At 42.5% G+C, this 24323-nt stretch overlaps 1 protein-coding gene across 2 annotated transcripts in view; it reads right to left on the bottom strand.

The window, feature by feature from the left end:
• The window catches only part of LOC122548819 (transcription initiation factor TFIID subunit 4-like), a 125751-nt gene that overhangs the window by 19444 nt on the left and 81984 nt on the right, over positions 1–24323 (bottom strand). For both annotated transcript variants that reach the window (XM_043687624.1, XM_043687625.1), the window contains exon 14: positions 22841–22960. In XM_043687624.1, coding sequence (XP_043543559.1) covers positions 22841–22960 — 120 coding nt within the window. The remainder of the gene's footprint in view (positions 1–22840; positions 22961–24323) is intronic.

Genomic DNA, 24323 nt, shown 5'->3' with positions numbered 1-24323 from the left:
AGCTGCTTGTTTCTTTGTCACATTAGGCTTTCAAGATTTGATTGCTGACACGATCCCAGTCCACTGATGTTATTTTTATTGTTTGATGGGATGTGGGTCTTGCGAGCAAAGCCAACATTTGCCAAACATCCTAATTATCCAAAATAGCATGACTGAACCAGATTGGCTTTCACCAAATGACAACCATTTCATGACACCATTACCAAGTCTAGGTTTCACTTCCACATTGACCATGTGAATTTCAACTCCATCAGCTGCTGTGGTGTGATTTGAACCCATGCTCCTAGAGTTTGGGCCTCTCCATTACTAAACCAATGATATTACTACTGTTCCATCATCAAATAGAATGCATAACAGCTACCAGCCAATTACCAACATCATGAAGGAAGCTACACTAACAGTAATTAATATATCAAATTAATGTTATTCTGAGTGAATGGTATAGAGCAGTTAAGTTGTTCAGATTAACATGAGTGAGAAACAAATAGAAGAATATATGAACAGGAGAAGAACAGGGTGGAGAAAAACCAATCAGAAAAGCAGAGTTGGGCTGAATGACCTGCTTCAGTGCTCAAAGTGCAATACGTCGCAACATTATCGAAAAAAGCAATGTAGGGGATGCGAGAAAGCTTAAAATAGTACATGTTCCAGTTAGAAAGCAAGCCCTTCGAAAAAGTATGCAGGAAACTGATGAATAAATTTATCAACAAATGACCGACTGCTTTGTTTTGCTAATATTCCCCAATTAGAGATATTAAACACATGATTTACAACCAACTCCAGATTGCAAGCAATTTTATTTAATAAATGTTATTACACTGCAAGGAGGAGCAGCAGTAATTTGCTCTTAAATGGCCATGAGAGGTAAAAGGGAAGGGATTTTGTGGAATGGTTCATCAACAATTACATTTTATGCTGAAAAGAGGCCCATAGAAAGCAAGTTAATCTTATGAAGACCCGACTGCATGGGTTAACATTCCCATTCAAGAACTTCAATAAAACAATTTAATCATAAAGAAAATGTCCAGAAACTTGCTCTGAAAGACGTGCAGAATTTATCCAAAGTTTTATTCAGTTATTTAGCAACTTCCTTATACAAAATATTACAAGTTAGATTTATAAATTCTAGAATAAGAGCAGATGCAATAAAAATTGGCCAATCAAATGTCGTTTTTTTTTTTAAGCAGCAGCATTTGTGGTACTGGTTGGCTCAAAGCATTCTGATAAGTAGGCATCGCTGACGAGGCCAGCATCTGCTACTCATGCCTAATTTACCAAGATGCAACCACATTGCTGTGGGTCTCGAGATGCATACAAGTCAGACCAGGATTCCTTCCTGATAGGACCTTAGTGAACCAGATGAGTTCTTACAATAATTGACAATGGTTACACAATTTCCATTATGTTAGCTTTAGTTCCAGATTATGTATTGGATTCAAATATGAACCCTCGCCCCTTATGACCTGACTCCTATGCCACCACCTTCATTTTGTGATGATAAATTTTGACCAGACCAGGAACCGCTTAAACAAAAGCAAAATCCTGGGGATATGGGAAATGCAAAAACAAAAAAACAAAAAAATGCTGGAAACATTCAGTAACTTGGACAATGATTGTGGAGAGGGGAAACAGTAAATATTTCAAGTTGATGACTTTTCATCAGGACTGAAGAAAGATACCAATTCCATTTTCTGTCTTTCCCTTGTTTCATGTTTATGACAACATGAACTGCTTCTCTTTCCACAGGTAAGTGTGGAGAACACCATTTTTAAACCATGTAAAACTCCCTCACTCCTTTTTGAAACAGCATCAGAAGATACTTTACACCCATCTAAGAGGGAGGGGGCTTGGTTTTAATGTCGCACCCTAAAGACAGACAACAGATAGCACAGCCTTCCCCACTGCAGTAATAGAGCGGCAGCCTTGATTTTTGTGTTCAGGTGCTGAGTGGGAATTCAACCCAAAACATTACAGCAGTGACTACATTCAAAGCCACCTTCACTGAGTTGTCATGAACTTAGGGATGTGCAGAACCATGAAAGTTGCTCTATTAAATACAAGTCTTCTGCTTTCATCACAGCTCATCAACCTAATTTTCTATTTCTCTCTCTCTCACATTCTTAGTTAGTTTGATCTTCCATTCAGGGCAGGTAACGTGCTTCTCGGTTTCCTGGTCTGAATTACTTTCAGACACTAGAAGGATTGCCTATTCTACTGTTGAACGATGGCTTCCCACTTTAAATTCCACCATTATGTAGGAAAATAAAAAAACTCAACAGTAAATTTGGCACAACAACATACATAAGGAGTCAACATAGTCTCATCCCTAATTGCAGCAGTTCGCTATTGCCTCCTTGAGGGCCTTAAACCACTGCAGCTGATTTGGTGTAAGGTATACCCATTAGTTAGCTAGCTGCTTACGATCTGTAAAGGTTGGAACCAAAATTAGGTCAATCATGGTTTTGAAAAGTTTACACAGAATCCTTCATTTTTAATTAAAACCAAATAAGTTTACAACAGAAGGCCTTTTGACCCATTGGTCACATGCAGCCCCACGTTCCTGCTGTTGGCATGTGACCTGCTCAAGTTCCTCATTCTCAACCCCTTGGCCAACCACCGTTTAAAATTATTTGTGGAATGAGATCCCATCACTTGATTAGTTCAGCATTTCAGAGACCAAAAGATCAGTGAAAGACTTCATCTCCCAAAAAGAGATTTTGTCAATGGGTGTTACAATCCAATATCCCTAGGACAGTGGTAGTGTCACTGGACTAGTCACCCAGATGCAGGACATGGATTCAACTCAAATTGGAATTTTAAACAAAGCTGGTCTCAGTGATGGCAACCATGAAACTAACAGCAACTGTTGTAAAATTCCAGCTGGTTCACTTATGTCTCAAGGCAACGAAATCTGTTATCCTTATCCAGTCTGGTCTATATGTGATTCCAGACCAATAATAAAGTGGTTGACTCTTCAGTACCCACTGAAATGGCCTTGCAAGCGACTTAGTTCATCACAATTACCATCGGCAACAAATATTGGCTTTGCCAGTAACACCCGAGACACCCGCACCAATCAACCAAACCGCCCCGAGGCCCAACATTTCAACTCCCCCTCCCACTCTGCCGAGGACATGGAGGTCCTGGGCCTTCTTCACCGCCGCTCCCTCACCACCAGACGCCTGGAGGAAGAACGCCTCATCTTCTGCCTCGGAACACTTGTGGGCGGCACGGTGGCACAGTGGTTAGCACTGCTGCCTCACAGCGCCAGAGACCCGGGTTCAATTCCCGCCTCAGGCGACTGACTGTGTGGAGTTTGCACGTTCTCCCCGTGTCTGCGTGGGTTTCCTCCGGGTGCTCCGGTTTCCTCCCACAGTCCAAAGATGTGCAGGGTCAGGTGAATTGGCCATACTAAATTGCCCGTAGTGTTAGATAAGGGGTAAATGTGCAGTCATTGTTTTTACCTTGTTGATTTTAACCCTACTGCGAATCCTCTTGCAAGGATGCCTGCCTTGAAGAAGCTTTCCTCCTCTCTCTACAAGAATCTCAGGGAGTCCCTCTCCCACTGCAACTCCCAACTCACCTATTGTACTCTATGCTACTTTCTCCCCACCCCCACCCTCCTCTGGCTTATCTCTCCATACTTCAGGCTCTCTGCCTTTATTCCTGATGAAGGGCTTTTTCCCGAAACGTCGATTTTGCTGCTCGTCGGATGCTGCCTGAATTGCTGTGCTCTTCCAGCACCACCTATCCAGAAGTGAGGATGCAGAGATCATCGCCAAGGCATAGCATACTCTTCCCTCAGTTCTTGTAGTAACCTTTGGTATGTCCCATCTGGGACTTATCTTTATGTTTTTCAAAATTTTCAATATATCCTCCTTCTTAATATCACCCTGTTCGAGCATATCAGTCTGTTTCACATTGTCCTCCCAAACGTCAAGGTCCCTCTCAGTAGTGAATACTGAAGCAAAGTATTCATTAAGGACTGCTCCTACCCCCTCAGACTCCAGACACAAGTTCCCTCCACTGTCCATGATTGGGCCTACCCTCACTCTAGCCATCCTCTTGCCTTCAATCCTACCTGCTAAAGTGTCTTTGTGTCCCCTTCTAGCTCTACTAAGTCCATTCTTCAGTTCCTTCATGGCTACTTTGTCACCCCCTACAGCCCTGTCTGACCCTTGCCTCTGGAACCTTAAGTAAGCTTCCTTCTTCCTCTTGACGGGATGTTCCACATCCCCTGTCACCCAAGGTACTTTCAACCTACCATCCCTTGCCTCAGTGAGGCAAAGCTGTCCAACACGCGCACCAAATGCTCCCTAAACAACCTCCGCATTTCTGTCGTGCATTTCTTTGAGAACATCTGTTCCCAATTTAGGTGCCCCAGTTCTTGCCTAATAGCTCTGTAATTCCCCCTCCCCTAATTAAATACTTTCCCATACCATCTGCTCCTGTCCCACTCCATGTAGAGTTAAGGTCAAGGAGTTGTGATCACTATCACCGAAATGCTCTCCCACAGAAATCTGACACCTGGCATCGTTTGTTGCCTGGCACCAAATCCGAAATAGCCTCCCACCTAGTCAGCCTATCAATATATTGAGTCAGGAATCCTTCCAGGACACACCTGACAAAAACTGCTCCTTCCAAACTATTTGAACTAAGGAGGTTCCAATTAATATTAGGCAAGTACCCATGACAATAACCCTGCTACCTCTGCACCATTCCAAAATCTGTCTCCTAATCTGCTCCTCAGTGTCTCTGCTGTTATTGGGGAGTCTGTAGAAAACTTCCAATAAAGTGACTGCTCCTTTCCTATTTTTGACTTCCACCCATACTGACTCTGTAGACAAACCCTCCTCGACAACCTCCCTTCCTGCAGCTCTGATACTATCCCTGATTACCAATGCCAGCATCATATTGCTCGTGGTCTTATGGCTATGGTCTTAACTTCGTTATTAGTATTGATACAAATTTAGAATGAGACACAGTTAATACGAATGTGCCAATGCTTTATGAGCAGCTACAAATCATTCATTGCAAAGCAACTTATATCAACTTGACTGATTTAATGGTAAAAATATTTTCTAAGGTAATTCACAGAATTGTAGTACCAGGCAATATAAGTTTTGCAGATAAAAGATATTTGAAGGAGCAATTATACATCTGATGTGAGGTTTAAGTTTTAAAGAGAGTCTTGAAGGAGGAAAGAGAGCAATGGAGAAATTCAGAAAGTGAATTCCTTGGGTTTGAGATAGTCTGACCCCTTTGCTCTACCACTCAACTTAGTGCCATCTGCAAACTTGGACACTTCTCGTGGTCCCCAAATCATCTATATAAATTGTGAATAATTGTGGCCCCAATACTAATCCCTGAGGCACACCACTAATCACCGATTGCCAGCCAGAATAGCACTCATTTATCTCCACTCTTTGCTTCCTGTCAGTCACCCAACCCTCTATCCATGCTAATACTTTACCCATAATGCCATGCATCTTTATCTTATGCAGCAACCTCTTGTACTGCACCTTGTCGAAGGACTTTTGGACACCGAGATACACCACATTCACTGGGGGGCCCGGTGTTCACCTTGCTCATAATGTCTTCATTGAATTCCAAAAGATTTGTTAAGCATGATCTACCCTTCATGAACCTCTGCCGAGTCTGCCCAATGGGACAATTTTGATCTATATGCCTTGCTACTTTTTCCTCGATAATTGACTCCAGCATCTTCCCCACCACAGAGGTCAAGCTCACTGGTCTATAATTCCCCATCTTTTGTCTACCCCCCCTTTTAAACAGTGGTGTCACGTTTGTTGTTTCCAATCTGCTGGAACTGCCCCAGAGTCCAGCAAATTTTGGAAAATTATCACAAGTGCACTTGTTATTTCTCTCACCATCTCTTTTAGTACCCTGGGATGCATTCCATCAGCGTCAGGAGACTTGTTTATCCTTAGCTTCATCTTACCCAACACTACCTCTTCTACAATAATGAATGTTGTTGTGGACGAATGCACAAACTCCATCAACAAACACATCGACCTGGACCCAATATACCAACCACTACAGCGGACAGCTGAAACTGACAACCGGAAGCGGCAGGGACAGACCACTATAAACACCGGAGGAAACATCAAAGAAGCGCTTCGCAGGAGGCTCCCAAGCACTGATGATGTCGCCTAGCCAGAGGACGAAACGTTTGCAACAAAAACTTCCAGCTCGGCGATCAGAACCACAACAACGAGCACCCGAGCTACAAATCTTCGCACAAACTTTGAATAATGAATGTTTCCAGGTCCTCACCTACCTTCATTTTTTTTAATGTGAGTTACAAAATATCTTGCAAGAACTGTAACAAACATTACCTTGGACAAACAGGCAGAAAACTAGCCACCAGGATACATGAACGTCAACTAGCCACAAAAAGACAAGACCCTCTCTCACTAATACCCTTCCATACCGATAAAGGAGGACACCACTTCAACTGGGACAACACATCCATCCTAGGACAAGCCAAACAGAGACATACACGAGAATTCCCAGAAACATGGCATTCCAACCAGAACTCCATCAACAAACACATTGACTTGGATCCCATTTACCACCCCCTGAGAAAAAGAACAGGAAGTGACATCACCACAGGAAATGACATCACCAACCCAAGGAAACCCAGATAGAAAGCAGGCTATACCACCAGTGCTTCATCTGGAGGCTCACTGAAGATATTACCTAGTATGGTGACGAAACATTTGAAGATGAACCTTCCAGTTCAGCGAGCAAACCTACATCCACTACCTTTGTCTTTTTGTCAATTACTGGCTTGTTATTAGTATCCTCCACTGTGAAGACTGGAAAAAAAAAAACCCATTGGCTTTGGCCATTTCATCATATCCCATAACTAAATGCCCCTTCTCATCCTCAAAAGGACAAAAGTTTACTTAAGCCACTCTGTCGTCTTATATATTTATAGAAGCTTTTGCTATCTGTCTTTATATTCTACCTTAGTTTTTTTTTACCTCATGTTCTCGCATACTTTTCTTTATAGCTCTTTTTGTGGCTCTCTGTTGACCTTTAAAGGTTTCCCAATTTTCTCGTTTCCTGCTGTTCTTGGCTACTTTGTATGCCTTCTCTTTCAATTTGATAGCCTCCTTTATCCTTAGACATCCATGGCAGATTTCCCCTTTACTTATATTCCAATAAAAAGGAAGGACTGTATTTTTGCTGAGCACTATGAAAAATTGCTTTGAAGGTCCTCCACTGCTTGTTAACTGTCCCACCATAAAATCTTTGTTTCCAGTCTACTTTAGTCAAGTCCTCACTCATTGTATTGTAGTCTCTCTTGTTTAAGCACAGAACTCTGGTATTGCATTTTATCTTCATACTCTCGATCTGTATTCTAAATTCAACCAAAAAGGGATCAGGTAGGTAAAAACAATGACTGCAGATGCTAGAAACCAGATTCTGGATTTCAGCATCCAGAACCATATAGGGATCACTCCATCCAAGAGGATCCCGAACTATGAGATCATTAATTATCCTGGTCTCATTACACAGGACCAGATTCAGGATAGCTTACTCCCTCATCGGTTCCATTAAATGCTGTTCAAGAAAATTGTCGTGGATACACTCAACAAATTCCTCCTCAAAGCTATCCTGACCGAGTTGGTTCAACAATCGACATGTAGATTAAATTCCCCATGATAATTGCAATACCATTTTTACAGGCATCCAATAAAGGAAGTAAGTAGAAACATTGCCAACAAATCCAATCTGAAGTCAGATAAAATGTTTTTGGCTCGAGCAGTGACAATGCACAATTTGCTATTACATTGAATAGGTGGGGGCAAACAGTATGGATGTATTTAGGGCAAACCAGAAAAGGTGAGGGAATGTCGCACAAAAGTACAGGTTGTTAGTGTCCAAATTAGGACAGGAGAGAGGAGGATTGTGGGGGGGGGGGGCATTAATGCTGGTATAGTCCTTTTGGACTGAATGGCCTATTTCAATGCTATAAATTCCAAGTAATGACTTGGAACATAAGACTATTTTTTCCCCAAAAATAAAAATAAAATCAATGTTTAGAATTCCCTAGTATAGATAACATTTGGGAGAATTAATGCTCCCAGTTCATATTACTAATTAAAGAGCCACCCACTGAGACAGATACAGGTTTGTATCTCTACTTACTTTTTTTTTAAATTGACCTACTTTTCTAATCAACCTGTTCAGATGTTATTATACACCTCAGGAGCAGGTGGAACTTGAACCCGGTTCTCCTACTCCAGGGGTCGGGACACTACTACTGCAACGAGGACTATTATCGCTACCTATTAAAGCTAGCTAGCAAAGAAGTTCAGGAATTTGCATTAATCAGATAGCAATGGTTCTTAACTGACATTAAATTTAATTAAGAAGGAAAATCAGTCAGTGATCTCTGCCACTCTGCTCGGAGTAATGAGATTTACTTCCTCAATAAAAGGAAGCCAATAGGAGTGACTTTTAAACTGTTCCACATTGCAACGGTGGGCTGCACGCATCTAAGTGCCACAATGTTGGTGAATCTGGGGACTAGTGGCAAAATTGGGAGAGCTGATTTAAACTATTCATGCAACCACCCGACAGTCATACTCATGGAATCATACTTGACACGACAATGCCTCATCAACAGAAGGGGGCCGCACAGTGACAGAGTCAAGATAGAACTAGCCTGGGAGTACACAACATTGACACTGGACCTCATGACATCAGGTCAACCTGGGCAAAGAAAAGCTCAGGATGATTACCGTGTAACATACACTTATCAGCAAGAGTGGCTCAACAGCATTACTGACCAAGCTGGCTTTATTGTAAAGGATGCAGCTACTCGACAGTATGTAGTGCATGGTGAGGGTACCAAGAGAAAAACAATATTAACTTTACCTCATCTTCACCAATACGTCTGCTCCAGATGTATCTGACCATGACAGTTACTGGTCGAAGTAATGGCTGCAGATTTGTTGGGAATTTATGGATTTAATAGAAATTGGAATATGGACAAATTTGGACAAAGTTGCAAAGGATGTGATCACTTAGAACTGGAATGTCACAAGGCTAAATGAGATGATGTAAAAACAATGACTGCAGATACTGGAAACCAGATTCTGGATTAGTGGTGCTGGAAGAGCACAGCAGTTCAGGCAGCATCCAAGGAGCAGGGAAATCGACGTTTCAGGCAAAAGCCCTTCATCAGGAAGAGAGATGGTCTATTTGCTGTGCATAGAAATAAAGCAAGAATCTTTGGGAACAAAAAGAGCAAAACAGAGACAAGGATGGAATTTATCACTAATTGTTGAACAAACTAACCTGGAAAACCCTAACAGATCCATGCTGCTGATACTGAGGAACACTCTCTAGAGGAAAGTAACGGGTATTATTGTCCGTTCTAACCTTTGCAAGGGTGCAGGACTTGCACATTCTCTCTAGCAAGAGTCAGAGTGTGGAAGTGAAAACAGCTTAAACACATATGTCTGAAGTAATTCGAGAAAAAAGTTTCAAACATCAGAACTCCTTACTATTCATTGGCTGAATCAAAAATCTAGTATGAAGATATTTCAATATTTTGCAACTGGATTTCATCGACAAATTCAAAGGAACTGTGAGGCGCCAAGCCATTTTTAACATCTGAAATTGATCCTCAAACACAAGGGTGTTGTGGTTTCCCTATACCCTTTTCTCCTAATCATTTCCCCCCACCCATAATAGTTCTGCAGAGTAGTGTGTGTCCTGTATATGTATCAATGTGTGTGTTTGGGATTAAGCAGGATATAGTTTAATTCGCATTAATATCTAGTTTGCAACTTAATTGAAGTTTATGTTTGTCTACAATAAGTATGAGTTTAATGAAAAACCTGACGCAAGTCTCTTCTGTTCTAGTTAATGGTTAAAAACATAAACAAATCTTCTTTGAATGAATAAGATATTACATTTTTGGTACAGTTTGTGGAGTGGTGGAACTTGATTTCCATTTAAGACTGGGCTTTGATGAAGAGGTTACGGCCATCAACAGCATCAGCACCAGAACTGCAAATAAAAGCAAAGAATTGCAGATGCAGATCCTAGGACCAGCCAAACAAAGACAAGCACGAGAATTGCCAGAAGCATGGCATTCCAACCGGAACTCTATCAAAAATGTGTTAGACCCCATCTACCACCCTCTGAGAATAAGAACAGGAAGTGATTTCACCACAGGAAATGACATCACCAACCCAAAGAAACCCAATCTTAAATAGAAAGCAGGAATTATTAGCCTGAGGCCCACTGAAGAGGTTACCGAGTAGGGTGACGAAACATCTGGAAATGAACATTCCAGCTCAGCGAGCAAACCTACATCCAGATGCTGGAAATGGAAAATAAAAACAAGTGCTAGAAAAATTCAGATCTGTCAGCACCTGTGGAAAAACAGCTAATGCTTCATATCCTAAATGGCTCTTCTTTGGAACGGAAGGAGGTTGACAATTTTTTTTTTTATGGGGGTGCACCTGCAAGTGAAACAGATGGTGAGGGTGACCAATAGTAGAGGTGGAGACATACATATAGGAGAAGGATAGGTATGAATGTAGGTGCTAATAGCAGAAAACAGGTCAGCTCTACTGAGAGCAAAACCCAACGCAAACAAGAAAAGGAAATTGCTGGAAAAGCTCAGAAGGTCTGATAGCATCTGTGGAGAGAAAGCAAAGTTAACGTTTTGGGTTCAGCAACTGTTCCTCAGACTAGGAAAAGGTTGTTTTTTATTCAGAAGATAGGGAGGGGAAACGGGTTAAGGAGTAAAGAATAGACGTGGAGATAGAGCCCAAAGAGAGAGAAGACTAGATAGACAAAGAAGTGTATAATGACCAGCCTTGGAGAATGAATAACTATTTATGGACAATTAGTGGCTAGCAATGGGTGGTATGTAGTAGGACACCACGTGGTAAGGCCTGGTATGTGGGAGTTGGGGTAAATACACGTGAAGGTGCCTCGAGCCCGAAAATTGTTGAACTCAACATTGAGACCAGAAAGCTGTAGAGTTCCCAAGTGGAAAGGGAGGTGTTGTTCTTCCAGTTTGTGCTGAGCTGTGCTGGAGCACTGCAGCAAGCCTGAGGTAAAGATGTTGGCCAGGATGCAAACAAGACACTCGGTGGAGCAGGGAGTCAAACTGGAAGAGGTGTATTCATGGTCTGAAGCTTTCATACTCAATGTTGAGTTCTGAAGGCTGTAAGGTTTAAGAGGAAAATAAGGTGCTGTTCCTATAGCTTGCAATGGTTGATGCTGGAACACTGAGCAGTCCCAGTACAGAAATGTTAGCACTAAAGCAAGATGACATTTTGGAATGGCAAGTGATTGGAAGGTTGAGGTCATTCTTGCAGTCACAGTGGTGTTGTTCTGAAAATTGGTCATGCATTCTACATGTGATTAAAGGATTTAATAAAAATTTCCAATTTAGAGGAAACTGAATTGCAATCAATAAATGCGCTGGACTAGATTGAAACAACAAAAGCACTCAAACTCAATGTGGCAATCTTGTAGATATAGGCAATAAGAAATAGGGGTAGACCTTTCGGCTCCTTGAGGATGTTCCACCATTCAAGTGGCTGATCCAACATTCCTCATGTCCATTTTCCTCCATTTCACATCCTTCTTGATTTATTATACTCATGTATATACCCAAGGACAGTAAAAAGCTTGGTTTGCGAGCAGTACAGCAGATCATAGCAAGCAAGGCCATAGAGATGATAGGTTGCTTAGACAGAGTGAGACATACAGGTTACACTGTATAGGAGGTGCATGAAGCAAGAACATCATTAACAAGGTTAACATTATTTGAAGTTATAGAGAATCCATTCATCAGACTCATAATAGTGGGGAAGAAGCTGTTCTTCCACACAGTCCACACCACTCAGCCATTGCCAGTAAAGGCAGGGGACCAACTTTGATTCAATGAAGATTGCAGAAGTGCTTGCCAGGAGCAGTACCAGGCATGCTTGAAAACGAGGGGTCAATATGGTAAGCTACAACAAGACTACTTACATGTTAAACAGCATGAGAAGCAAGTGATACAGTGAGCCAAGTGATCCTACAATCAACAGATTAGATCCAAGCTCTCTGCAGTGCTGCAACATCTAGATGAGAGCAGTGGCGGATAATTAAACTAGGACGAGGACGAGGAGGATGCACAAATATTCCCACCCTCAAACAACAGGCATCCCAACTTCAGGCATTGCAAAAGGCAAGGCTGAAGGATCTGCAACTATCTTAGTTGGAAGTGCTGAATGGATGATTCATCTTTGCTTCCTCTGGAGAAATATCATAGGAAGTAGTCTTCAGCCAATTCAATACACTCAATGTGGTATCAAGAAATGGCTGAAGGAACTGGATCCTACAACAGTTATGGTTCATGTCAATTTTTGAGCATTGAGGACCTGGCCTGCAGAACATACTATTTCCCTGGCTGTTCTGTACAGCTATGATGCGGCAACATGGAAAATTGCCCATGTTTGTCTTATCCACAAAAAGGACAATTCAACTGAGCAAATTATTGCCTCAATAATCAGTGCAAGGTTGCTGCATAGCAGAAACCTGCTCTCGAACAGTCAGTTTAGGTTCTGCCTGGGCCATTCAGCTCCTGACCTCATTGCAGCTTTTGTTAAAACATCAAAAAAGCTGGCTATCAGAAGTGAGGTGAGTAACCACCTCTTGACATCAATGCCACATGTGACAGATTGGATTAGATTGGATTATTTGCAGTGTGGAAACAGTCCCTTCAGCCCAACAAGTCCACACCAACCCGCCGAAGTGCACCCCACCCAAACCCATTCCCCTACATTTACCCCATCACCTAACACTATGGGCAATTTAGCATGCCCAATTCACCTAACCGAGACTGTGGGAGGAAACCGGAGCACCCGGAGGAAACCCACGCAGACACGGGGAGAATGTGCAAACTCCACACAGACAGTCGCCTGAGGCAGAAATTGAACCCGGGTCTCTGGTGCTGTGAGGCAGCAGTGCTAACCACTGTGCCACCGTGCCACCCAAGATTGTGGGATCACAAAATTCTTGCAAACATTGTCAACTTCTGAAAGCATTCAATTCAATCCAAAATTGTCAACATTAACTGGATCATAGACTGGATCATAGAAGTCATTTTGTGAAACCTCAAAAATTTGTTAAGTTCAAATAGACTGGTTGGCTTGGACAGGTTGGACAGAAGGGTCTGTTTCTGTGCTGTACATCTCTATGACTTGCATCTTCATTTTTTCCTGGAACGTGGATATCACTGAGAAGACCAGCATTTATTGCCTATCCTGAATTGCCTTGAACTTCAGAGGGTAGTTAAGAGTCAAGCAGATTTCCATCACTAAAAGGACATTAGTGAACAGAACTTTTAAAAATAAAAATAAATAACCAAAGCTAGCTCACATGGTCACCACGATTAAGACTGGCAGGATAACTGCTCATTTATTAACTGCATTTAAATTCACTAGCTGTTGTGCTGGGATGTGAATCAATGGTGTTAGCCTGGCTGTCTGGATTACTAATTGAATAACATTACAGTCACACCTAATTTTCACAAATTATTTATATAGCCTCTTGACTGTCATAAGCATTCCAAGGTCCTTCAAAGGAATGTTAGAGTAAGATTAGTCACTAAGACACATTATGCAATATTAGGGCAAAAGACTGGTCCAAGTTAAAAATCTCAAGAGTGATCTAAAGGAAGAAGTAGAGTTCCAGAGGACGGGAATTCCAGAGGATGGGAATTCCAGAGCCTGTGATCTTGGCAACTGAAGACACAATCACCAATAGTGCAGTGATGAAAGTCAAAGACACTCAAGGGATCAAAACTAAATGAGCACAGAGATCTGAGGATTGTGGGGTTGTAATGTTAGAGATAGGAAGGGGCAAGACCATGGGAGGAATTTGTAAACAAGCAGAATTTTAAAATCACTGCCTACAAGTACAATATTATCCAATTTCAGAAAGATATTTTACTCCCAATATGATATACCTTCAGAGTTAAACACAGAATCACTACAGTGTGTAAACAGGCCATTTGGCCCAACAAGCCTCCAAAGAGCACCTCATCAGACCCATTCCCCTAACCTATTATCCAATATCTACCCCTGCCTAATGCACCTAACCTACACATCCCTGAACACAATGGGCAATTCAGCATGGCCAATTCACCTAACCTGCACTTTCTTTCGGCTGTGGGAGAGAACTGGAGCAGCTGGAGGAAATCCACACAGACACGGGGAGAACATGCAAACTCCACACAGACAGTCGCCCGAGGCCAGAATCAAACCCAGGTCCCTGGGGCTGTCAGGCAGCAGCACTGACCCACCGTGCCGCCCTTGAGTTAAGTTATATACTTGCTGTTTGGTTCAAAGCATCTGTACTAAGGACTATAATTCTACATTAATCACCCACCCATCCAACTGAAGTAGATTCAGAGCTAAATGCGTAAAAAATATTCTAAGATGGAGGTTCCACTTTATTAAGAATTGACTCAGAACTAAACTTTTTCTTCCCATTGGAGAAGCAGTGGTTGGAGGGGGAGGGGATAGTTGATCTAGGTCTTTTAAATGCTGAGAGGCACAGATAATGTAGATGTAAGCAGGTTATTTAATTTGGACTGTGAGCGCAGAACTAGAGGACGAATATAAAATTAGTCAGCCTCAGGCAAGACTAAAGATTAGAAAAAATATTTTTCCCACAGAGCAGTAGATATGTGGAACAGACTCCCAGCAAAAGCACTTAATACTTTCTTGATTAACTCCTTCATGAGCATAAGGGAACTGGAGAAATGGCTAATAGGAATGAACGGAGCTAAAGAGAGATGACTAAACCTGTAGAATAGGTTAGCTCCCAAAATTGATGAATGCAGAAATATCATACTATAGAAGACAATGAATGCATGGTCCCAAAGCCCTACACAGAAGCAAACAAAATTTGACAACCAATCAGGGATAGATATTAGCTATGCCACTGAGATGGATGTTAAGCTGTGCCTTGCAGGAGAAAGGGTTTAAGATGCAGCGAGGACCAAGCAGGGAATTCTAGGGCAGCTAAAAGGAATGAATATCTGTCAGTGATGGAGCAAGAACCATAGACACTCAGGCTGGAATTCAATAAGTACAGAGGTGTTTGTAGGGCTGGCTGGAAAAAGTTACAGAGATGGGTGGAGAGGGTGACACCCTGCAGGCTCAAAGAATGATTGATTATTTTAAGATTTGAGGTATTGCTTAACCATGTAGATCAGTAAGCAAAAAGGTGATGGGTGAACAGGATGGAACAGAATTGTTCAGGCTGCAGAGAATTAAATTTCTGGACACTGACCATAAGATGTTGGAGCAGAAGCAGCTCATTCAGCCCATCAACTTTGCACTGCCATTCAGAGAGACTATGATTGATCAGATATTCCTCACATTCACATTGCTGCCCTTTACCTACAACCCTTGATTCCCCAACTATCAAACATTTATCTCAGCCTTAAGTATACACAAGGACTGTGCTTCCATAGCTCTGTGGCAAGCAGTTCCAAATACACTCAACTTTCGGAAATAATTCCTCACCTCGGTCTTAAGCTAGATCCTTTTATTTTGAGACTATGCCTCCAGCCCTGGACTCTCCAGTGAGTGGAAATATCCTTTCAGCCTGTCAAGTCCTAAAGAATTATTATGTTTAAATGCATTACCTCTCATTCATCTAAATTCCAATGAGTAGATCCCAACCCATTTAGCCTTTGCTCAAAAGACACTCTCCTCATTCCTGGGATCATCTGAGTGAACCTTCTCTGAACTGCCTCTAATGAAATCTTTACCGAAATAGGAAGACCAAAACTGCTCACAGAAGGTTAATTTAAAAAGCACAGAAGGCACAGAACATAAAAGCAGAGATTATGACAAAACTTAAATCATTCAGCCTGTTGAAACAGTGCAGGAAATTCTGGGCCCTATAATTTGAAAAAAGATGAAAGCCGTGGAGAGACTTAAAATGTTACCAGAGATGAGGGTGCTCAATTACGAGTGAAGTTTGGAAAGGATGGAACTGCTATACTCGGAACAGAGAAGATTAACAGATGGCCTAATCGAGCTTTTTGATTGAGTGAAACAAACTATTATTCCTTCTTCTGAGCTGACTAATTGATCAGCATCACTGCTTTAAAAAACTGACAAAATATCAAAGTTGAACAGGTATCATAGAATCCCTGCAGTGCAGGAGGCCATTCAGCCCAATGAGTCTACACTGACCCAAACCCATCCTGCTACCCTATCCCCATAACCCCACATTTACCACGGCTAATCCATCTAGCCTGCACATCTCTGGGACGCTGGGAGGAAACCAGAGGGTCCGCCAGAAACTATGGGGAGAACATGCAAACTCCGCACAGATAGTCACACAAGGCTGGAATCAGACCCGACACTGTGAAGCAACAGTGCTAACCAATGAGTCATGATGCCGCTCCCAAAAGGTACTAGAAGAGGAGATCCATGGAGTTAAGGAAAAAGGCACAGGATGGACGATCAAGTCCAACTGCCTCCTAAAGAGGTACTTGGTGGTGATAAACTAGTGTACAAAGTGGGAGAAGGTGCAGCCCTTGTCAGGCATGAACATACATCCACAGTCCTCCCCTTTGTATAGCGTGGACTCTCTCTTTATCCTGTAGTTTAGGGACACACTTTAGAACTTGGGCTTGATGCAGAATAGTGGAGGAGAAAGCAACGTAAAGAATTTACTTATTTATTGCGGGTTCACGGTATACAATGTGAAAATTTGCATATATGACGTTTTGTTAATTATCTACATCTGCTTCTCTCTTTACAAATTTAACTGCACCCCTTCCCCCACCCTATGTTGTTTATGGTCTTTGTGAAGGAGCTCTTATGACATCATTATAAGGCTGCTCCATGGTCCTAAGGTCTTGCATCCAAACCATCTGAATCAAGTCTGTTCTGGATCCTCAACTGACTCCTACTTACTCAGTCATGGAGGGAAAACAGACTATTAACAACTACTTTTTGAAGTGAGTGGGGTTGGGAGGATGTCAAGCATCATTAAGTGGGGCAACGCACATGAGGGCGAAAGGTCTGCCCCAAAAAACATTTTTTGTTCACTCACAGGACATGGGTTTTGTTGGCTGGCCCATCCCTAGCTGCCTTTGAGAAGATAGTGACCTGCCTTCTTGAACCGTTGCAGCCCACATGCTGCAGGTAGATCCTTAGGGAGGAAATTTTGAGATTTTAATCCAGTGACTCTGAATGATCACAAGGTCAGGATGGCAAATGGCTTGTAAGGGAACCTGCAGGAGGTAGTCTACCCATGTATCAGCTGCCCTTCTCCTTCTAAATGGAAGAGGTCGTAGGCTTAGAAGGTGCTGTCTCAGGAGCCTTAGTGAATTTGTGCAGTGCATCTTTTTAAAGTACTCACTGTTGCTACTAAGAGTCAGTGGTGCAAGGAGTGGATATTCATGGATGTTTGTGGATGCTGTTCCAATCAAGTGGGCTGCTTTGTCATGGATGGTGTCAAGCTTCTGTTGATGGAGCTGCACCCATCCAGGGAAGTGACGAGTATTTCATCACAACCCTGACTTGTGCCTTGTAGATGGCTTTGATCTTATTTAGAGTGGTGCTGGAAAAGCACAGATCAAGCAGTATCCAAGAAGCAGGAAAAATCTACGTTTCGTGCAAAAGTCCTTTATCCTGCTCCTCGGATGCTGCCTGACCTGCTGTGCTTTTCCAGCACCACTCCAATCTTGACTTTGATCTCCAGCATCTGCAGTGCCCACTTCAGTCTAGGCTCTGGTCTTATACTGTACCTCGTGAGGCTAGCTCTGAATAAACCACAGACTGCATGGCAAACTTAAATATCTTTGAACTGAATTTTGGTTAAGTAACGGTACCAAGCAAGGAACCATTGTAAACAAAAAAAAATCAAACCAAACTTTCACATTAAAAAAACTGCAATGCAAACACAGACATTCTTTAAAAGAAAAGGAATCAGAGCAAAGTTAGTTATTTTTAGAAAAATGCCATGAAAGCAAACAAGAAATCAGAGACCACACACTCCAAAAAATTAGATGGAACAAAGAAAGCAGGAAAAAAAATTGCTATCATGTATTTGCAGCTTCTCTCCATTCCGACAGGTTATTAATGGAGTAGATCTTGCTTCAGATCGATTGCTGTGAGAGCATATTTTAAATAATCTTTCATTGTTCTTTGTTTACAGAGATGATAACCTGCTAAAGAATACCCCTTCACTACCAGTTATCAAACTATCAAACAGTGTAGTTAAAATGAAAGTATTTCAACTAATAGCAGATACAGCAAAAATAGGAAAACAGCATTTTAGCACTTAAAATATTCAGGAGGTTCAACCAGAATTCAACAAAGATTCTGCAGGACACCTGAAATGTCAACCAGTGTAATCAAAGATAAAACATTCCTGAAATACATTTGTCTTTCTTGTATCCAACACTGGAATCAAGTACTTTGTGAAAGCTACCCTAAGCCTGGCAGTGCAATGCCAGCAATGACTTTGCTCCAATTCAAAACAACATATCACATAAAAACACTTACTTACTGAGCCTAAACTGCTTTTTTGCGTTGTGTTATTTAGCAAGATTTGAAGCAAAACATTCCTTTCACTTAGTTCAAAAGATTCAATTGCTAGTTTATGCTGAGCAAGTTGGTTTCAGTTAGGGAAAGAAATAGGAGTTGGTTGGGTATTCCATTACTTTAATGATGCTTTCAAAAGATAGGTCCCAAGGTCATACCATGAAAGCAGCAAGGTAGAAGGAACAGATAGCGATGGGGAATTACACTTAGAGGAATTAGATTAGATGATGACAGGTATTAAGTAAATAAACACAGTCACTTTGCAGTTCAACACTAATTTTATTGAAGAGTGTCATATTGCCATAGCTTTTCAGCTTACACTCATCAGGACAAATGCAAGAATGCCTTATTTCAAATGATCACCAGTTAAAATGCAAGGGTGCTAACTGATTAGAAGAGCCAACCAGTTGACATCGTTTTATCCTCTGGTATAAACTATTTTTCAATTTAACAGTTCTGAGATGTTGTTAGACACTTCTGGAGCAGGTGGGAGTTGAATCTGGGTCACCTGGCTCAGTGGTACGGATACTACCACTGCACAAGCATTCCCCTCCTCTGGTATAAATGGTGGTAGTTAAATGTAGGGCAGCTGTGGCAAATTTAGGAGGTTTAAGAATGGTCAGTGCATGCCTTTTTGGAGCAGTGGTAGTGACCCTTATCTCTGGACCAAGATCAAGTCATTCCTGCTCTAGAAGTGTGTGGAAACATTTGGAGGCCCTTTTGTGTTGCAGTGGTAGTGTTCCTGCCCTGGACTAGAACCTGGGCCTCCCAAGTCCCCACCTGCTCCAGAGATTGTAATAACATCTCTGAACAGTTGATTAAAAAAAAGTTTAATAAAACAAAAGGTCAGTCAACAAGTAACCCAACGACTATATAAAGTATTCCTCACAGCACTGGCCTATGCCTCTGTTTTACTGGTCCAAAGACATTACCACTATACCACCAACTCCCCTAGTTTCTTACATGAGGACAGTGGCTGAGACTTTAACATGCTTTATTAGCTGTAAAGCAACCAGGACCTCTTGGGTCAACAAAAGATCAAACATAGAACATTAGTGCACAATACACACTCTTCGGCCCTTAATGTCATGCTGACCTATGGAACTAATCTGAATTCCTGAAGAAGGGCTTATGCCCGAAACGCCGATTCTCCTGCTCCTCGGATGCTGCCTGGCCTGCTGGGTTTATCCAGCACCACATTTTTCAACTCTTGTCTCCAGCATCTGCAGTCCTCACTTTCTCCGAACTAATCTGAAGCCCATCTATCCAACTCTATTCCATCATCATCCATATGTTTATCCAATGACCATTTAAATGCCCTTAAAGTTGACGAGTCTACTACAGTTTTAGGCAGGGCGCTCCAAGACCCCACTACTGAGTAAAGAAACTACCTCTGACATCTGTCTGATATCTATCACCACACAATTTAAAGCTATGACCCCTCATGCTAGCCATCACCATCCAAGGAAAAAAGGCTCTCTCTGTCCACCCTATCTAATCCTCTGACCATCTTGTATGTCTCAATTAAGTCACCTCTCAATCTCTCTAATGAAAACAACCTCAAGTCCCTCAGCCTTTCCTCATAAGACCTTCCCTTCATACCAAGCAACATCCAAGTAAATCGCCTCTGAACGCTTTCTAAAGTTTCCACATCCTTCCTATAATGTAGTGACCAGAACTGTATGCAACACTTCAAGTGCAACCTTGTGGTTCTGAAACTCAATCTCTCTACCACTGGAAGCTAATACACTGTATGCCTTCTTAACAACCCTATCAACCTGGGAGGCAACTTTCAGGGATCGATGTAATGGACACAGAGGTCTCTCTGCTCATCTACATTGCCAACAATTGTACCATTAGCTCAGTACTCTTTATTCCTGTTACTCCTTCCAAAGTGAATCACCTCACACTTTTCCGCATTAAAGTCCATTTGCCATCTCTCAGCCTAGCTCGGCAGCTTTTCTACATCCCTGCAACATCCTTCGGCACTGTCCATAACTCCATCAACCTTAATGTCATCCACAAATTTACTAATGCATCCTTCTACGCCCTCATCCAGATCATTTATAAAAACGACAAACAGCAGTGGACCCAAAACAGATTCTTGCGGTACACCACTAGCAACTGAACTCCAGGATGAACATTTCCCATCAATCACCACCCTCTGTCTTCTTTCAGCTCGCCAATTTCTGATCCAAACCGCTAAATCACCCTCAATCCCATGGCTCCGTATTTTGTGCAATAGCCTACGTGGGGCACCATATAAAAAGCCTTACTGAAATCCATATACATCACATCAACCGCTTTACACTCATCTACCTGTTTGGTCAGCATCTCAAAAGAACTCAATAAGGTTTGTGGGGCACGACCTACCCTTCAGAAAACGATGCTGACTATCCTTAATCAACTTATTCCTTTCTAGTTGATTATAAATCCTGTTATAACCTTTTCTAACACTTTACCCACAACCAAAAGTAAGGCTCACTGGTCTATAATTACCAGGGTTGTCTCTACTCCCCTTCTTAAACAGGTGGACATTTGCTATCCTCCACTCTTCTGGCACTATTCCTGTAGACAATGATGACAAAGATCAAAGCCAAAGGCTCGGCAATCTCCTCCCTGGCTTCCCAGAGAATCCCAGGATAAATCCCATCTGGCCCGGGGGCTTCTCTATTTTCACACTTTCCAGGTAACGCTACAACAGACGCTGATCGTGTAGAGATTATAATCTTTGTTACATAATCCAAAGACCCACACTATTGCTCTTGGGACATTCCACCACCATTTCTACCACAGCACCAGCAAAGAATGTCAGTGTTGTTAACCATGAAGTTATCACCAATTAGTCATTAAAAACCCATCTGATTCACCATTGGGAAGGAAAAACCGCTGTCAATACCCAGCTGGTCTACGAATCACGGACCTTAGCCATGTGGGTAACTCCTAACTACCTTCTGAAATGGCTGAAAAAGCTCAGTTCAAGGGCAATTTAGAATTGATAACAAATGGTGACTTTGCTAGTGATACCCACATCCTATAAATGAATAAATTAAAATCAATTTCTCCCACATTCACTTTAAACCAGATTGTTTAGGCCAACGTGACTTCAAACGCACTGCTCCATCTCACAGTGACAGGAACATTGACTCTGGCAGGCCCAGCAGTTAAGAACAGAATTACATCGCAAGGCGCAGAATGTCAAAAGCACATTGCTAACTTTGGCCCTTGTCTTAAAGATGGACTTTCATTCAAAAAGCACCTCTTAGACAATGAGGTACTCCAAATGTGGTCACTGCTGAGAGTAGGAAACACACATCTCCTATAAATAGGAATGTGAACACAATCTCATGACTTGTTTTCATGATGTTGATTTAAGATTAAATACTGCGCACCACACCAAAGAGGTGAGTCTGCTGGTCTTCATGGGATCTTTGAAGTCCACCCGAACAGTAGCCAGATAGGACATCACTTTTTTTTTAAATTTGAAAGATAGTGTCTTAGTCAGACCAGCATTCTCTCAATACTTCATTGGTTTGTGCAGGTTTGTGCACTCAAGCCCAACAGTGGGAATCTAGAAGTTTGCAACTCGGATGTTACCAACTCTCAATGGCAACAGACTACCTGCAAGTCTCCAAAATAAAACAGAACCTGGAGAAACTTATTGGGTCTGGCAGCATCTGTGGAGGGATAGAAACAGTTAACAGAGTCTGAAAAGGGTTCTGAAGAACAATCATATTAGACTTTAAATGTTAATTCTCTCTCTCACTTTCGATGTTGCCTGACCTGCTGAGTTTCTCCAGTACTTCGTTTTTTCAGGTTTCCAGCAACCAAACCATTTCCGGTATGCCTCCAAGTCACTCACCATTCTGATTTGCAAACATCTTATCATCACGTTGGCGACACAAAATCCTTTAAGTGCCTCCGCTAACATTGAGAGGGCGAGGACATCCCAAGATCTGTAGTGGCTTGAGAAGATCACTCACCATTATATCCTTCAGGGCAACAGGAGGTGAGCAATAAAGGCTGGCTCAGCCAGCAATACCCACATCCCAGAACTAGAAATACTCAAGAATGTAAAAGCTCTCAAGCAATTACAAAGCACCACAGCATTGCTGTCAAGGTCAGGGGGAGGAGGGTAAACAAGGCAAATCCTTCCTTTAAACTCCTCGGTATATCTTGACAAGGAAGAGGAGAAACATGGCATACTATACCTCATTTCCTGTTCGGAGACCTGGTGAATCAGGCATTTTTCTTTTCCTTGGTCCAATGGCAGCCAGTGCTGCAAGATTTGCTTCCCGTTGCTGCAGCTGCGCAAGTTCTAATTGTTGCATCTGTTGAAAAATTGAGAAAGCGATGTTATTTTCTACAACTGGATAAGGAATAGGGGATCCAGCCATTCTCGATTGAGGTTGATCTATTTCAATGCCACTTTCCTGCACTAACTGCATATCCTTTTGTGTCATTAAGATCTAAAAACTTGGTCATTGATCACTGTCTTCAGCATTCTCAGGGAGTTACCACAGCCTCCTTTAGAGAATTTGGAAGAATCCTAACCCTCGAGGTGAAGAAATTCCTACTCACCTCAGTCCTAATTGATTTGCCCCAATCCTAAACACTAACACGGTGGCTCAGTGGTTGGCACTGCTGCCTCACAGGGCCAGGGACCCTGGTTCAATTCCAGCCTCAGGTGACTGTGTGGAGTTTGCACATTCTCCCAGTGTCTGCGTGGGTTTCCTCCAGGTGCTCCAGTTTCCTCCAACAATCCAAAGATGTACAGATCAGGTGAATTAGCCATGCTAAATTACCCAGAGTGTTCGGTGCATTAGTCAGGGGTAAATCAGGGATGACTTACCAGGGGTAAGTAACGGGGCTCAGGTCTCTGGCACGGAGCCTGTCCCCGTTACTCAGAAGGGAAGGGTGAAGAAGAGCAGAGCAGTAGTAATTGGGGACTCGATAGTTAGGGGCACAGATAGGCGGTTTTGTGGGAACGAGAGAGACTCACGTTTGGCATGTTGCCTCCCAGGTGCAAGGGTACGTGATGTCTCTGATCGTGTTTTCCGGGTCCTGGAGGGGGAGGGGGAGCAACCCGAAGTCGTGGTCCACATTGACACCAACGACATAGGTAGGAGGAGTGCCGAGGATGTTAGACAGGCTTTCAGGAAGCTAGGTTGGAAGCTCAGAGTTAGAACGAACAGAGTTGGTGTCTCTGGTTTGTTACCCGTGCCACGTGATAGAGATCCGAGGAATAGGGAAAGAGAACACTTAAATGCGTGGCTACAGGGATGGTGCAGGAGGGAGGGATTCCAGTTTTTGGATAACTGGGGTTCTTTCTGGGGACGGTGGGACCTCTATAAACAGGATGGCCTCCACCTGAACCTGAGGGGCACCAGTATCCTTGGGGGGAGGTTCGCTAGTGCTCTTCGGGGGGGTTTAAACTAACTCTGCAGGGGCATGGAAACCCAGATTGTAGCTTCAGGGTGCAGGACCTGGAGTGTAGGGAGGTTAGGAACATGGCATCAATTCCCAAGGAGGGTGTCTGTAAACAGGAAAGTGGCTTGAAGTGTGTATACTTCAATGCAAGAAGTATACGAAATAAGGTAGGAGAACTTGCAGCGTGGGTTGGTACCTGGGACTTCGATGTTGTGGCTATTACGGAGACATGACTAGAACAGGGACAGGATTGGCTGTGGCAGG

The sequence above is a fragment of the Chiloscyllium plagiosum genome, chromosome 4 (genome assembly GCF_004010195.1).
Source record: "Chiloscyllium plagiosum isolate BGI_BamShark_2017 chromosome 4, ASM401019v2, whole genome shotgun sequence".
Lineage (NCBI taxonomy): Eukaryota > Metazoa > Chordata > Chondrichthyes > Orectolobiformes > Hemiscylliidae > Chiloscyllium > Chiloscyllium plagiosum.
The sequence above is the reverse complement of the archived record's forward strand: the minus strand, read 5'-3'. Positions and strand labels throughout refer to the sequence as shown.